The sequence below is a fragment of the Pelophylax lessonae genome (genome assembly GCF_965119305.1).
Source record: "Pelophylax lessonae genome assembly, chromosome: 1".
Taxonomy (NCBI): Eukaryota; Metazoa; Chordata; class Amphibia; order Anura; family Ranidae; genus Pelophylax; species Pelophylax lessonae.
In genome coordinates, this window is record NC_138768.1 from 367,643,993 (window position 1) to 367,660,377 (window position 16,385).

At 40.2% G+C, this 16,385-nt stretch overlaps 1 protein-coding gene across 1 annotated transcript in view; it reads right to left on the reverse strand.

Moving 5' to 3' along the window:
• Window positions 1-16,385, reverse strand: part of LOC309554382 (transmembrane channel-like protein 1) — a 186,051-nt gene that overhangs the window by 124,148 nt on the left and 45,518 nt on the right. Inside the window, exons 9-10 of the mRNA XM_082256052.1 lie at window positions 6,267-6,446; window positions 5,875-6,027 (exon numbers count right to left, since the gene is read on the reverse strand). Coding sequence (XP_082112178.1) covers window positions 5,875-6,027; window positions 6,267-6,446 — 333 coding nt within the window. The remainder of the gene's footprint in view (window positions 1-5,874; window positions 6,028-6,266; window positions 6,447-16,385) is intronic.

Here is a 16,385-nt window from a genome sequence, read left to right on the forward strand (position 1 = left end):
CCTCTAGCCAATTGGTGCATGCGTGCCCCCACTATCTGTTACACGAAGCAACGTACAGGTAAGTCGTTTCGCGTAACAGAGCCGACCTGCCACAGTAAAACTACGGTGGTTGATAGGCAAGTGATGAAAGAAAACTTCAAAACTTCTCAGGAAAGGAAAACATTTGAACTAAGAATGATAATTTTATTTGACACAAGATATGGACTAAATGTGGACCCCGGTTTTCTAAATCACTATCCAACCGTTTAAGACCACCCTTACCTCTGTGACTGCTACTTATCCTCCTAATTTATAGCCCTCTCCTTTTCTTATCTCACTAACTATCCAAATGTACTGTAATTACCATTTCTGTGTATGTTTGTTAGTGTTTTTTTTTTCCTCATAGATTGTCTTACTTAGCCCCCGTTCACACTAAGGCGACCTGTGAGGCGACCTGGTCGCCTTCCATAGGAAAGCTGCGGACCCGTTCTAATAGGAGCGACACAAGTCGCTCCGACTTAGAAACGGGTCCGGAGCTTCTTTGGGGCGACCCGGAGGCGACCGCCATAGACTTCAATGTTATGAAGTCTGTGGCGGCCGCTCCGAGGTCGCGTCGCGCTGCTCGCACCGCGACCTCCGAGGTCGCGGTGCGAAGTAGCGTCGCGTGTATGTGAACGGGGGCTGAACGTTCTGCTAAAACTTTGTGTATTCGTACTGCTTGAACCTTGAAGAAGGGGGTACACTACAAAAGATTTTCCTGATAATTTGGATGTTAGTTCAAATAAAAAAAGTTGTTTGTGGTTTGTGGTTACTCAAGTCAAGTATGGGATTTTATGGGCAGGAGTACAGGAGAATAAGCAAAAGTAGTATAATATACAAAAATTTATTTGCGAATTAGCAATATATATACAGCAATTAAATGGTGACTTTAATGGGTAAAGTCCCATTGTGCAGTGAAGGAGAAGAAATAGAGGTTCCACCGGGTTCCACCGTTCCACCGGGAAGACCAATCATTTCCGGCAACGGAAGCATCTCAGAGTCCATGAGCAAAGTAATAGATAGGTATTTACGTCCTCATGTCAAAGAACTACCATCATACACACAAGATACCCTCCACCTTCTCAGAATACTTAACGATATCACCATACCAGAAGACACATACCTGATTACCATCGACGTCGAATCTTTATACAATAACATACCCCACACCAAAGGGTTACAGATAGTTGAGAAGACACTCCGATGCCACAGTGAACGGGACCAAAATTTCAACAACTTCATCACTGATATGCTACAATTTATACTCAATCACAACGTCTTCACCTTTGGCGGCAATTATTACATTCAAACCTGCGGGGTAGCAATGGGGACCAGCTGCGCCCCTTCTTATGCGAACATCTATTTGGGCTCATGGGAGCAAGATTTTCTATCTAAAGAGGAGAATTCCATCTACGCTGAAAAAATCCTTATATGGCAACGATATATCGACGACATATTGATAGTATGGGACGGGCCGGAAAATATGATACAGGAACTACTAACCAAGATGAACCAGAATGAACACAATATGTTCTTTACAATGACTTATAGTAGACAACAAGTATCCTTCCTTGACACTCTAATATATAAAGACCCGACGGGTAAAATTTCCACCACCCTATACAGAAAGGAGACAGCAGGCAACTCCATTCTTCACGCCTCCAGCTTTCACCCACAACCTCTAATCAATTCCATACCTTACAGTCAATACCTCAGATTGAAGAGAAATTGCACAGATCCAGCCAATTTCCAACTGGAAGCCAATGCACTGACTACCCGATTGCTACAAAGAGGTTACACCAAAACCTCACTACGCAAGGCATTTAATCGTGCCAATTACAAAAATAGACAAACACTTCTCTTTAAAAACAAGGAACCAACTAAAACCGAACCAGATACCCGAATAATCATAAGATATACCAACGAACACCAGCAGATTCGAAATATCCTTACAAAAAATTGGTCCATTCTCATGGAAGAACCGAGCACCGCAAAACTTTTACCAAAACATCCACCCATCACCTTCAGGAAGGCAGGCTCCCTACAACAACAATTAGTACATAGCGAGTACAAAGAGGGATCCAGAAAAGATCCTTGCAGAACCAAGGGCACCTTCCCTTGCGGGAGCTGTGCTCAATGTCATGTTATCCGTCCAACTACAAATATTACCTTACCTAATGGAGATCTATTTTGCCCCAAACATTTTTGCAATTGCAAAACGAAGGGAATTGTTTATATGATGACATGTGAATGCGGGTCTTTCTACATCGGGAAGACCCGACAAGAGTTCGGTAAGCGGGTGAACAAGCATTTACAGAATATGCACGTTGGCAACTTCTATGTCCCATTAGGGAGACACGTAAGGGATCACCATAACTATAAAATGCCTAAAATCAACTTCATGGCTCTGGACAGGATCCATGTCCCGTTACGAGGCGGTGACTGGAACAAGACTCTTCTACAACTAGAAATGCGCTGGATTGTACAACTTAAAGCCACAAATTCACCCGGACTAAATGAAGCACAAAGCTACCGCCCATTTCTTCAGGGCTTCTCATCTGGCAAAACAGATTAATCTTGTCATCCCAAATAAACGAAATACTTGGAACTATCTTTCCCCCAAAAAATACGATTCGGATTGCACCACAATGCAACTGACTGGGGTTTCCACCAACCTTCAGATCATCTTATTTTCACACAATGAGTCAATATAATTAGATTGCATAAACCCTGCAACCGATTTTTTGATTTAAATGATTTTCTGCTGCTTTTTCCTTCATTATTTCTGGTTTCCTTTTCCTGTTCCCATCCTCATATTCATCCAATGGACTGCATCAATGAATCCAATCGGATTGCACGAACACTTTTGGAACTTTTCTCTAAGAAACAAATCCAATCGGATTGCCAATTTGGTACAATCGATTCGGAATTCTACTACTTTCAGATCACCTTGGTATCATACAATGGACCAATCCTATCGGATTGCACGGATCCTGCAACCGATTTTTTCATTATTTCCGTTTCTTTTCTCCCTTCTCTCCCCATTTCCATCCTCTATTCAATGGTCTGTAAGGACTATTCTAATTTTTTGCACTAATATCCGCAAATGATCCGCAATGATTTCGGCCCCCCCTTACCTTTTCGATGACCTTTGACCTCATGTCTGGACCAATGTCTTTCGACTTTGTGTCTCCCATCCTGACCCATCCCACATCTCCCCACAGGAATTCTTCTTCCTTTTATTATATTGCTGCAACCTTAATCCAAAATGCTCTGAATTATCACCCTTGTACTATATTTCATTGAATTCTTTAGGATTTACACTGTTGCACAGTGTATCTCCCCTTTGATACATGTTCCTCTTATACTGATGTAACAATTTGTATCCACTTCCTTTTGCTTCCCCACAAGAGATTCCAGTGGCTCCCGGCACAGAAAGCCCCGATCGGGCCTCTTGAAACTGAATGGTCGGTGTTTCACCCTCCTGTATCCCGAACAGGGACTTCAGCTTCTAATCTGTGTCGGCGGCCTCGCAGGCACATCCGCACGGCTACAAGGGATGCGCCTCGGCAGTACGCGGGCGCACCTCGTACCATGCTACGGACTCTGCCTGCTTGGCGTCACGCAGCGCATCTTTGCGCATGCGCGGCTGCCTTTAAAAGGCCGGGGAACACTCCGGGTGCCTCAGTCTCTCCCACACCGAGGGAGGATATGGACCCGGAGCGTATATGCTGCCTCAATCTATGACAACTTCTTCTCAAACGTAAGTTAAACACGGAGGGGATCTCCCTGCACCCCCTCAACAAAATTTCAGAATTTTCTTCACCCAAAGTTGTACTTAAGATAACAACAATTATTACTTACTACAATAATTTTTACATATTCCCTAAACTGATAGACGATCTCAATCAATGTGGATTCTGCCAATCAAACCACATTAGATCCTGGATCGGATTATTTCGTTCAGAAAGTAAATACTACTAAATATCAAGCCTTCAAAATACCTTTTTATACCCATTTAATGTACTTATGCAGCATATTTGTTCCTGCAGCACCTGGACAAAACCTGGGAAGGCATGGTCTTAGGAAGTGGACAAAACAATTGTATGTTAACCCACACATGTGTAAACTATATCATGTATGTTTTCAGTACAATATTACCCAACTTGATACTCTCTTTTTGATTATCTGTAGAATCGGTGAAATATCCTTGATAAAGGCCACAATAGGCCGAAACATGTCGGATCACCGATCTGGCACCTCCTCTGCACTCATCCCGGTCTTTTGACATGAGGAACAGCAGAGCAAGACCACATATAACCCACTTTTAAGTCACTTATTGCCACATGCAAACACCCTCTATTTCTTCTCCTTCACTGCACAATGGGACTTTACCCATTAAAGTCACCATTTAATTGCTGTATATATATTGCTAATTCGCAAATAAATTTTTGTATATTATACTACTTTTGCTTATTCTCCTGTACTCCTGCCCATAAAATCCCATACTTGACTTGAGGCACCACAAACCACAAACAACTTTTTCGGGATGGTGGCAGAAACGATTATAATCTTCCAATGTAAGATCCAAAAAACTAATCTCTTCAACAAATAAAAAAAGTATCAGAGACAATACTAAATTCAACCTGCAGCAATGTAATTTCCTGTAATGTTCAATGCAATATGGTAACTTGGAGGCATTCTGTACACCTAGGGTTTATTGAATTCCTCTGAAAACATAATTTCCTGTTTGTGGTATGCTCACTGATTTTTCCAGAAGTCTGCACTAAGAGTCAAATCAGATTTTAGGCATCCTCTGCAACAGTTTCATTTTTGGTAAGATACTTCTAAGGGTTAATTACCTGTAAAGGGACGCAGACACTGCAACCACTCTCATAAGAGCACTGAACATGCACACGGTGATTATAATGAACCATACCCCCTCATTCAGAATCAATATGCAAAGGGCATAGTCAAACAAAAAGCTATTTTTTAAAGCAGAAACAGGTAGGTATCTGCATGAAAATGTGTTAAAATTATTGCAATGTCCATTGATTACCCAGATTGGATTCACAAAAGTGGAGTTACCCTTTAATGCACATTTTGCAGACAAATTATAAAACACTTTAATCACACTGTATTATTATACCGTATCAATTTCTGACATACTAATTTTCTGCTCTTGCTTTGTTTCATAAAGCAGAGATGCTGTAGGGGAATTAGAGTCAGATGCAGATATAAAAAAAGTTAATTCCTAATTAACAATAGGATAGATAAAGGTGAAGTTGCTATCTAGATAGGGTAGACTGTGGCATTGCTATAAAACAGCAATCAGTTCCAGATCATACTAATATCAAATACAAAGTAAATTTAAATTGAAAGTTTTGGTTAGAGCCAAAGTGGTTTAGAACCTTTGTCAGGTTTTTACCGATATCTATGTCCCATTGGGGAGATTGGTCCTCATTGCCTTCCTGACAGTGACGGCTGTAAAATGATCACTTTCTGTCCAAGGACATCTTTCATTGGTGCAGGAATGGAGGATACATTTTCACAACAGGGATGCAGGTATATGAAGCAACACAGATTAATATAGAGACAATAAAAACAGCACAAAGGTCCTATTCCTTCCATACCAAAACAAAATATTAGCTGGCATTCTTCTTTTAGGTACCTATAGACTTTAGCCACATATGGTCCTTTGTTTCCTAAATTCTTGTTCGGACAGCAACTAACCTGTCTATATTTGAAGACTAAGTAATCATTTCATATTTAGATGTTTTTGGTTATACATGTGTAGATGTATTTCTAACAACTGTTTCTATTAATGTAGGAAAAACAAGCCAGTGTTTTACTGACCTGTCCCACCATTGTCTCCCAACATGGTCCTCGAGGAACATCTGCTGGATCAACAGTAAAAGGAGCACCTGTTGAATTTTCTGAATATGATGCATTAAACAGATTTGCGTACCACAATGTCATGTTTTGCTGCACAAGCTTTTCTTCTTGACGCTATGGAAGGTGAAAAAGAAGAAAAGTTGTAAAGAAATGTAAAATATAAGGAAATATAAGGACTATTATGAAGCATAAAAATAACTAAACTATTAAAAGATTGTAACATAAGATTTTATGTATGAAAACAATGACAAGCTAATAATTTATTTACCTTATATACAGTAAATATGTTATATAACTTTTTTTCATATATTCTAACATATTATTATGTTATATTATACTTCCTTTTACTGTACCTTTAGATTTATTTCATCCATTAGAGCAATCAAAAAGGTGTAAAGGTTGCCCAGGAATAAAGCAAATATACGTCCCAGTTGCCATCTTAATGCTATACGTGGGTGATAGTTTTCCAATCCACTGACCACATCAAACATTGTTGGGCAAAACATTCCTAACAGAGACATGACTGTATTAACCTATCACAACAAAGAGCAGATGTTAATTAATTATACATAGTCCTTACTAGATTAGTCTCCACATTAGTGTAAAGTTATTACAAAAGGCAGTAACGATATGATAAATGCAGTAACACTTATCAAACCCATTTTAGTTTAGTGAAGTCAGTAGACATGTGTGGTTTGTTTTGTTCTGAATACATATTCGGACAATATTTTAGTTATTCAGAGATTCGGATATATCCGAATAGCTGAATTGCAATTTAAATGAAGTGTACCAAATGTTCCAAATAACGAAACAAAATTAGTAGAATTCAGAAATTCGAATAGAAATTCGAATATAATTTTACATCGAATTCCAGTCCAATTCGAACTGTAAACATATTTATGAAATCAAAGATTGTATGTGTTATTAGAATAACATTTTGAAATAATGCTATTTTTAAGCCAAAGATGATTTACCAATCCAACACAGGGCACTTATACCCCCTTCCTGCCCAGATCAATTTTAGCCTTTCAGTGGTCTTACACTTTGAATGACAATTACTCCGTCATGCTACACTGTACCCAAACAAAATTTGTATAATTTTTTTTCACACAAATAGAGCTTTCTCGTCACCATCACCAATGTTTTTTTTTTTTGCGATTTAAGCGAATATATTATACAATTTTGCCAATAAGTAATTTTTCTTCATAAATTTGGGCCAAAATTTAGAATGCTACATATCTTTTGCTAAAAATAGCCCAAATTGGTGTATATTATTTAGTCTATGTGAACGTTATAGAGTCTACAAGCTATGGTGCCAATCATTGAAAATTGATCACACGTGATGTACTGACTGCCTATCTCATTTCTTGAGGCCCCCGAAATGTCAGGACAGTACAAATACCCCCCAAATCACCCCTTTTTGGAAAGTATCCCTTCGTGAGACCGTAGCCATTTCCGGGTTAGAGGAGCGCTGTGCGATCGGCAGTGCTCACAACCCTCGCTGGATGTTTTTATGAGAAAGGCGATTGTTTTATGGTGATTCGAGTAAGTGCAATACTTTTTAAATAAAGCGATATGTTTAGATGTACTGCACCATGAGAGTCTCCTTTTTGTCCCACCCATGTTTGTCACTTGATCCGAGCTACACTATAAGGGCTTGATGCTGGATTACCCACTGTGTAACAGAGGAGCTGAGGATCGTGTGTACTGAGTGGAGATATTGCCTATGTGACCCCCTATAATTAAGGGGTCATATATTTCCGATAAGGAGTACCTTACTAGATCACTGGGTGAAGTGTGGAGGTGAAGGTTAATCTGCACTAACATCAAGTCTCTGCTAATTTGTGTGACACCAAAGAGATGTGGACTGTTTGATGCTGCATATGGACTGTTTGCACTTTATAATGTTGAGCACAGATTGATTGATTTTTTAGATTGTCACCAATCATGAATTTTTAAATTTTTGAATTAAGGTTTAATTATCTGCACAAGCACTTTTATGTTTGAGCGCGACACTACCCTTCTTTTAAACAATTATACGCCAGAAAATACAGTAATTTAATAACGATCTATCACACTTTTGAAGGCCCTGGAGCACCAGGACAATGGAAACACCCACAAAATGACCCATTTTGGAAAGCAAACACCCCAACCTATAGTCTATGAGGCATTATGAGTCTTTTAAACGTGTCACTTTTTTCCACAAGTTTTCGGAAAACATTGAAAGGAAATGAAAACATTGTTTTTACACAAAGTTGTCCATTTAAAAGATATTTCTAAAACACAGCATGTACATACAATAAATTACACCCCAAAATACATTTTGCTACTGCTCCTGAGTATGGCGATACCACATGCGTGAGAATTTTACACAGCCTGGCCACATACAGAGGCCCAACATCCAAGTAGCACCTCCAGGCGTTCTAGGAGCATAAATGACACATATAATTTCATGACAACCTATGTCCCTTTTGAAGGCCCTGGAGCACCAGGACTTTTACAAAGCCTTGCAATATACAGAGGCCCAACATCCAAGTAGCACTTATTGACTGCCTATCTCATTTCTTGAGGCCTTGAAATGTCAGGACAGTACAAATACCCCCTTTTTGGAAAGTAGACAATCCAAGGTATTTAGTAAGAGGCATGGAGAGTTTTTTGAAGTTTTTTTCCCCACAATCCTTGGGAAAATGAAGAAATATATATATATATTTTTTTTTACACAACATTGATATTAACAAGTTATTTCTCACACACAGCATATGCATACTTGCAATTACACCCCAAAATACATTATGCTACTCCTCCTGAGTATAGCAATACCACATGTGTGAGACTTTTACACATCCTGGCCAAATACAGAGGCCCAACAATCAATTAGCACCTCTAGGTGTTCTAGGAGCATAAATTACACATCAAATTTTATTCCTACCTATCACACTTTTAAAGGCCCTGGAGCACCAGGACAATGACCATAAAATAACTTAATTTTGAAAAGCAAACACCCCAACATATATCCCATGAGGCATTATGAGTCTTTTGAACATGTCACTTTTTTCCACAAGTTTTCGGAAAACGTGGAAAGAAAATGAAAACATATTTTTATTTACACAAAGTTGTCAATTTATAAGATAAAAATAACACACAGCATGTACATACCAAAAAAATTACACCCCAAAATACATTCTGCTACTCCTCCTGAGTATGGTGATACCACATGTGTGAGACTTTTACACAACCTGGCAACACACAGAGGCCCAACATCCAAGTAACACCAGGTGTTCTAGTAGATTACACATGTAATTTCATGATGCCCTAGCACACTTTTGAAGGCCCTGGAGCACCAGGACAATGGAAACACCCACAAAATTACCTCATTTTGGAAAGCAAACACTACAACGTATATTCTATGAGGCATTATGAGACTTTTGAACGCGTACATTTTTTTTCCACAAGTGTTTGGAAAACGTGGAAAGGAAATGAAAACATTTTTTTACACAAAGTTCTGAATTTATGAGAGATTTCTAACACACAGCCTTGCCATATACAGAGGTAGTACCTCCAGGCATTCTAGGAGCATAAATTACACATCTAATTTCCTGACAACCTATTGCATTTTTGAAGGCCATTCATATTTCGAACACATAGCATGTACATACCAATTACACCCCAAAATACATTCTGCTGAGCAAAGTGTAAACAAAAGATGGCCTGTTGTTTTAGTAGTGCAGTGGTCCACAGAAGAGAGCATCCAGGTAGCAGGAAGGGATATGGTCAGCGACAGCAAAAGCAATCGTCCAGGCAGCAGGCAGTAATACTGTCCATAGTCAATACAGGCAGCAGGCAGAGATACTGTCACCACAGTCAAAGCATTGGTCTAGTTAGCAGGCAGAGATGTTATCCATAAAGTCCTTGGTCATTACAGGCAGCGATATGGTCAGCACAGCCAAAGTATTGGTCCAGGCAGCAGGAAGAACCATCAAGCTTAGGGCCTCTGTTAGGAAAGAATGGGGATAGGGGTAGAGGCTTCTCCTACCCAAATCTCTTTGAAGCCTCTGGACCCCAGACTCTGTTCTGGGAACAAAGGAAACCAAAAGCAGTTTTTCTCTACTCACAATTCTGAAGCCCCTCACATTTGTGAGACCCCTGTGTACTAAAGTAGAAGGGCAAAAGATCAGTCCAAGTGGCAGGCAAAAAGCGTGGTCAATTAACAGGCTGAGGTTGGTGCACGTGGAAGTCAGAAACTTGGTTTAAAACTGCAGGAAAAGGCATCGTTGGTAAGCAGGCTGAGGTTGGAGCACGTGGAAGTCAGAAACGTGGTTTAAAATGGCAGGCAAATGCATCATCGGTAAACAGGCCAGGGTCAGGTAACATGTAAAGTAGAAACGTGGTAGAAGGCAAATGATCCACAGAGGTATTTGAAACGGGAAAATGGCAGTCTGTTAAAAATAAGGGGAACTAATATCTTACGGATGTGTGATAAATTCTGAAGCATTCTCCGATGCATAGGCCAGGTTGGGAGGGACATTGGAGACAATGATAACTAGTGCCTCTTTCAACTCCTCCTCTGCTGCACACATAACATTTCTTTTGGTGTCTTCTTTTGATTCTGTGGGGGGGAATGTTATAGGGAAAATGTTGCTCATGAAGTTGACTCAGTGGGAAATCAGGGCAGTGACGATATCTTCAATATATTTGAGGTAGGTGATGGATTGACTTTCTGTTGACTTCTGATAGCAGACATACGAATTATACATGGCCATATGAAAGAGACTAAATGCAACTTTTTTATACCAGTAATGGGATTTTCTGGTTGATAAATATGGTTGTAGCATCTGTTCGTTTAAATCCAGAGAGAAGGTCCTCCATAATGTACTAAATTCTAAAAAGTTTTATTAGATAAAAAAGTAATACACTTACAAACAATCGTGTAAGAATCGCTTGTCTTCCGGGTGGTGGACGCCGCTCTCACCGCTTGCCGTCGGACGTACGAGCAACGGCTTGACGCGTTTCGCCACTCCTACTAGGGCATCCTCTGAAGCTGCTGTGTCATTTGCACGGGCGCTCTTTATATACTAAACTCCACCTATTACCTCCAATCACCTCTCATTGCGGCAGAAAAAAATCGGCATGTGGTGGATGGGGTGGGTGGTCCAGTAGGCATGCACTTTGTTTTTCTTGGTAAGCCCCATATTAAATGTAAGGCCCAAAAACAATTAGAATTCGTCTAGTGTGAGACGACGCCAATGGAACATACGGGCGTAGGATACATTGGGGTTGGAGGCAATAAATTGTTCTGCAAAGAGGTTTGTTTGGTCCATCATATACTGCAGCAAATCTTGTGGGAAAAACAAATAAAAATAATCAAGTGTGAAAAATTAGTAGTTTTGGACTGCACCGCAGGCTGTGCATTGAAAGGGGGGATTAGAGCTGACGGTGAGCTGGCAGGCAACCATAAGGGGTTTGCCAGGGCATGGGGAAGGTAGGTTTGGGCCCTGATTATTCTGGTTTGGTGTGTTATTCCAGTGCTGGTACTGGGCTCCTCTTCCTGGGGTCTAGCTCTGTTTGTGCTGGTGGCAGGCAGATCTTCTGATCTTGTTCTCCTTCTTTTAGGAGGGACTGTTTCCTCCTCTGATTCAGTCTCTGATTTACTACTCTCTAGTGGCTGGAATTCCAAACCAGAATCAGATGATAAGAGCTCCCCGCTGCTCTCATCTGACATAGTAAGGATTGTATATGCCTACTCAAATGTAAAAATAAAAGTATTTTGGACATGGTGGTTGGTATTGATGGCCTATGTGACAGATCAATAATGGCGGTACTGATGGCCTATGTGACAGGTCACTGATGGCAGTAATGATGGCGGTACTGATGGTGGTACTGATGGCCTGTGTGACAGGTCACTGATGGTGGTACTGATGGCCTGTGTGACAAGTCACTGATGGTGGTACTGATGGCCTGTGTGACAGGTCACTGATGGTGGTATTGATGGCGATACTGATGGCCTGTGTGACAGGTCACTGATGGCGGTACTGTAGGCGGTACTGATGGCCTATGTGACAGGTCACTGATGGCAGTAATGATGGCGGTACTGATGGTGGTACTGATGGTCTGTGTGACAGGTCACTGATGGTGGTACTGATGACCTGTGTGACAGGTCACTGATGGTGGTACTAATGGCCTGTGTGATAGGTCACTGATGGTGGTATTGATGGCGATACTGATGGCCTGTGTGACAGGTCACTGATGGCGGTACTGAAGGCGGTACTGATGGCCTATGTGACAGGTCACTGATGGCAGTAATGATGGCGGTACTGATGGCCTGTGTGACAGGTCACTGATGGCCGTACTGAGAGACTGTGTGACAGATGGGCTGTGTAACAGATCCAGATGGGCTGTGTGACAGATCCAGATGGGTTGTGTGACAGATCCAGATGGACTATGTGACAGGTTCTTTTTATTGAGGGGTGGGGGACGTGTGGTGCACAGTAATGTGTGTTTTTCAATAGAAAAAAGTAGCTCACTCACTGATCCCTGCTCTCCTCCTCACACGATCGGTGTGTGAGGAGAAGAAGCCAGGATCTTCTACTAACGGCTCCTGTGTTGACAGTTGTGACCGGCTGTTTACCATGATCGGGGATGTACTGTGTCCGATAGATAGACATCATCCCTGATCGACACGGTGTGCGCCCCCCAGGGGCAGGCATTAGTGGCGCATTCTGCTGGACGTCATGATACCCAGTCAGGATAATGTAACCACTTTGCGGCCATCATTTTGCTATATTTTGCTGGGCGGCACAGTGGTGTAGTGGTTAGCACTTTCACCTAGCAGCAAGAGGGTCACTGGTTCTAATCCCAACCACGACACTACCTGCCTGGAGTTTGCATGTTCTCCCTGTGCCTGCGTGGGTTTCCTCCGGGTACTCCGGTTTCCTCCCACACTCCAAAGACATGCTGGTAGGTTATTTGGATCCTGTATAAAAAAAATCCCTACTGTGTATGTATGTGAGTTAGGGACCTTAGATTGTAAGCTCCTTGAGGGCAGGGACTGATGTGAATGTACAATGTATATGTAAAGCGCTGCGTAAATTGACAGCGCTATATATAAGTACCTGAAATAAATAAATAAAGAATATAACAGGCTGGAAGTGCTTAAAGAGTCATTGTAATTATTTGATGAAGATTTTCTTTTGTTTGTTCACTTTGTCGCATTTGAATCGAAAACCAAAAAAAAAAAAAAAAACGTTTTCGATTAGACCGATTCGAAATTTGTTGATTCGAACATTTTCAATCGAAAAAAATCAGTGAATTCGCAGAAAATTTGAAAAAGACAAAAAAAACAATTCCGAAATATAAATTCCGAATATGAATCCTGAATATGAATTGAACGAATCAACCAAATTTAACAAAATAACTATATTAACAAATCTAAATGAAATTAAACTAATTAATTTTTTGGTCATGCACATGTCTAGAAGTCAGATCTCTGAATTATGAGTCATGACTGTCAGCCATTGATGTCTTTTAACCCATAACTTTTATATGGATTAATATCATAAAGCAAAGCAATAGCCAAGAGAAGCAACGTTATAGTGGTCCTTCCTCCCTTTCACTACAAATCACATCAGCATAGAGCTCTGCATGCTGATATGAAATCATTTTGCATTCATTACTTAAAAGGCATGGTAAACATTCCTACCTGCACCTTATGTTTTAAAGCTGTATAGGATGTGCATTGATCATGTAATTTCATGCTGTAATGTGTGGTCATGTATACACAGTATGTAGTAGAGTAAATCTTTAAACTTCTGTGTCAGCAATTTCTGTTTGTGTTTAACTAGTTCAAGACACTGGACGTACTACACACACCGAAAAAACTTCAATATAGTACACAGGGTGTGTGTAGTACGACCAGTCCTTCTGCCCTGTTGCTGAGAACCCCCCCTCCCCAGCAATTCTCAGCTCTGATTAATCAAAGCCAGAGTTGTTGTGTACACAGAGCAACTCTGGCAGCAGCTGCTGTCAAAAAAAGCTTGTTTACCAACAGCACTGTTTGGACAGGAAATAGAAAGATATAACGTAATATTGTTACTTTTGTATCTATTCTGTTTCATTCACCTGCAGATCAAAGGAATGGACTTTAATCTGCAGTTTATGTCAGTTAAAGCAACCTGACAAGTAAAACAAGTTTTTATAAAACTTTCCTTCATGTAACCCCTTTTTAACCCCTAGTTTACCTTAATCGGCACTAATTACCTCCTCATGCTCCTTCTCCATTGAACTATTATTTTCCTGCTGATTTTTTTTTTTTTTTGGTCGTATTTATTGTATACTCATTAATATTTAAACTTTTTTTTTTTTTTGCTTTTGTTTGTTTTTGTTTGTTAAAAGTTTTGCACATTTTTCAGTTTTTAAAAAGGGCAACATTGAAAAAACACTTTATTTCATTTGTAAATGTATTGGACCAGAATCATAATTTTAATGTCCTTTTAAGCAGGACAAATTACAGAATGAAATGTGTACTTGTTCCCTAAAGTAACACTATTTATTTTTTTTTAAACTAGCAATGATCAAAAAAAAGAAAAAGTGTGTTTTGTTTAGTTTTGTTATGTTTTATTGTCTAAGGATTGAGAAAAAAATCATTTTTGCAAAACAATATAATGAAAAGAAAGCTTTGTTTAAAAAAACAATATACAGTGGGTATAGAAAAGAATCACCCCCTTTAAGGCTCCTTTCACACGGCCGCTCCGTGTGTCCGCAAATCATCCAATCCGTTTGCGGATGATTTGCGGACATAATGTAAGTGAATGGCATTGCGGGTGTCAGCGGAATACCATCCGCTGACACCCGATTTTCCTCCTGTCAGTTCTGTTCCGTTTTTACGAATGGAACAGAACCCCATTTTTCCTTCCGTGTAAAAAACGGAAAGGAAGGAAAATCGGATGTCAGCGGTGTCATCCGCTGACATCCGCAGTGCCATATACTTACATTATGTCCGCATATCATCCGCAAACGGATGGGATGATATGCGGGCACACGGAGCGGATGACAGAAATGTCATCCGCTCCGTGGAAAAAAAAAAAAAAGTCCCGCAGCGGACCTTTCACACGGAGCGGCCGTGTGAAAGGAGCCTTAATTAATCACATTTTTGTTGCTTTGCAGCCTGAAATGAAGATAGATACAGTTCTTGTTGTATCCAGCTGTATTTAATAGCAACTTATTACATGCAAGTAAAAGATATAACACCATGTCAGAAAAAAAAAATATAGAAAAAACAGAATTACTGAGTTGGAAAAAGGATTACACCCCTTATATTAGTATTTTGTTGGACCACATTTTGCTTTAATTACAGCCTTTAGTCTGTTGGGATATGTCTCTACTAACTCTGCACATCTAAACTTTTAAATATTTGCCCACTCTTATTTGCAGAACTGTTCAAGTTCAGTTAAATTTGATGGTGACCATTTGTGGACTGCAGTCTTCAAGTCATTCCACAGATTTTCAACGGGGTTTAAGTCTGAGGTCTGACTAGGCCATGCAGGGATATTCACCTCTTTCTCCTTCGACCACTGGTGTGGTTATTTTTGCTGTGTGCATTGTCATGTTGGAAAGTAAACCTTCTTCCCATTGACAATTGGGCAGCAGAATTTCCTCAAGAAAAAAATCTGACTACCTTAACCACTTGCCAATCAGCCGCCGCACTTTTACTGTAGCAGGTTGGCTCTTTTTTGAAAAAAAAAGGTACCTGTACATTGTTTCGTGTAATAGCCAGTGGGGGAGCCAATCAGTGAGTTTGGCGGATGTGATGTCAGCCAGCCACCTGTGATCGTTCCCCATAGAGACAGAACAGCGGTCTGTCTATGTAAACAAGGCAGAGCGTCATTTTGTCAGAGATGAACACAGGGATCTTGTATTCCTGCTATTTAGGAACACAGATCTCTGTGTTCATCCGTTAATTACAACCCCCACACAGTTAGAAAGCATCCCCTAGGGACACACTAAAATGCTTTGCTCTCCCCTGGTGTTAACCTCTTCCCTGCCAGTGTCATTAGTACAGTAACAGTGCATATTTTTAGCACTGATTACTGTAGTAATGTCACTGCTCCCCCTCAAAAGTGTCAAAAGCGTCAGTTAGATGACTGATCTGTCCGCCGCAATGTTGCAGTCCCGCTAAAAATCGCTGCTCGCCGCCATTACTAGTTTAAATAAATAAATAAAAATGACATAAAACTATCCCCTAGTTGTAGACTCAATAACTTTTGGCAAACTAATCAATATACACTTATTGGGATTTTTTTTTACCAAAAATATGTGGCAGAATACATATTGGCCTAAATTTATGAAAATCTTTGATTTTTTTTTTTTTAATTGGCTGTGTTTTGTAGCAGTTAAAATATTGTTTTTTATTTTTTTATTTTCAGAATTTTCGCTCTTTTTTTGTTTATAGCACAAACAATTGAAACCGCAGAGGGGAT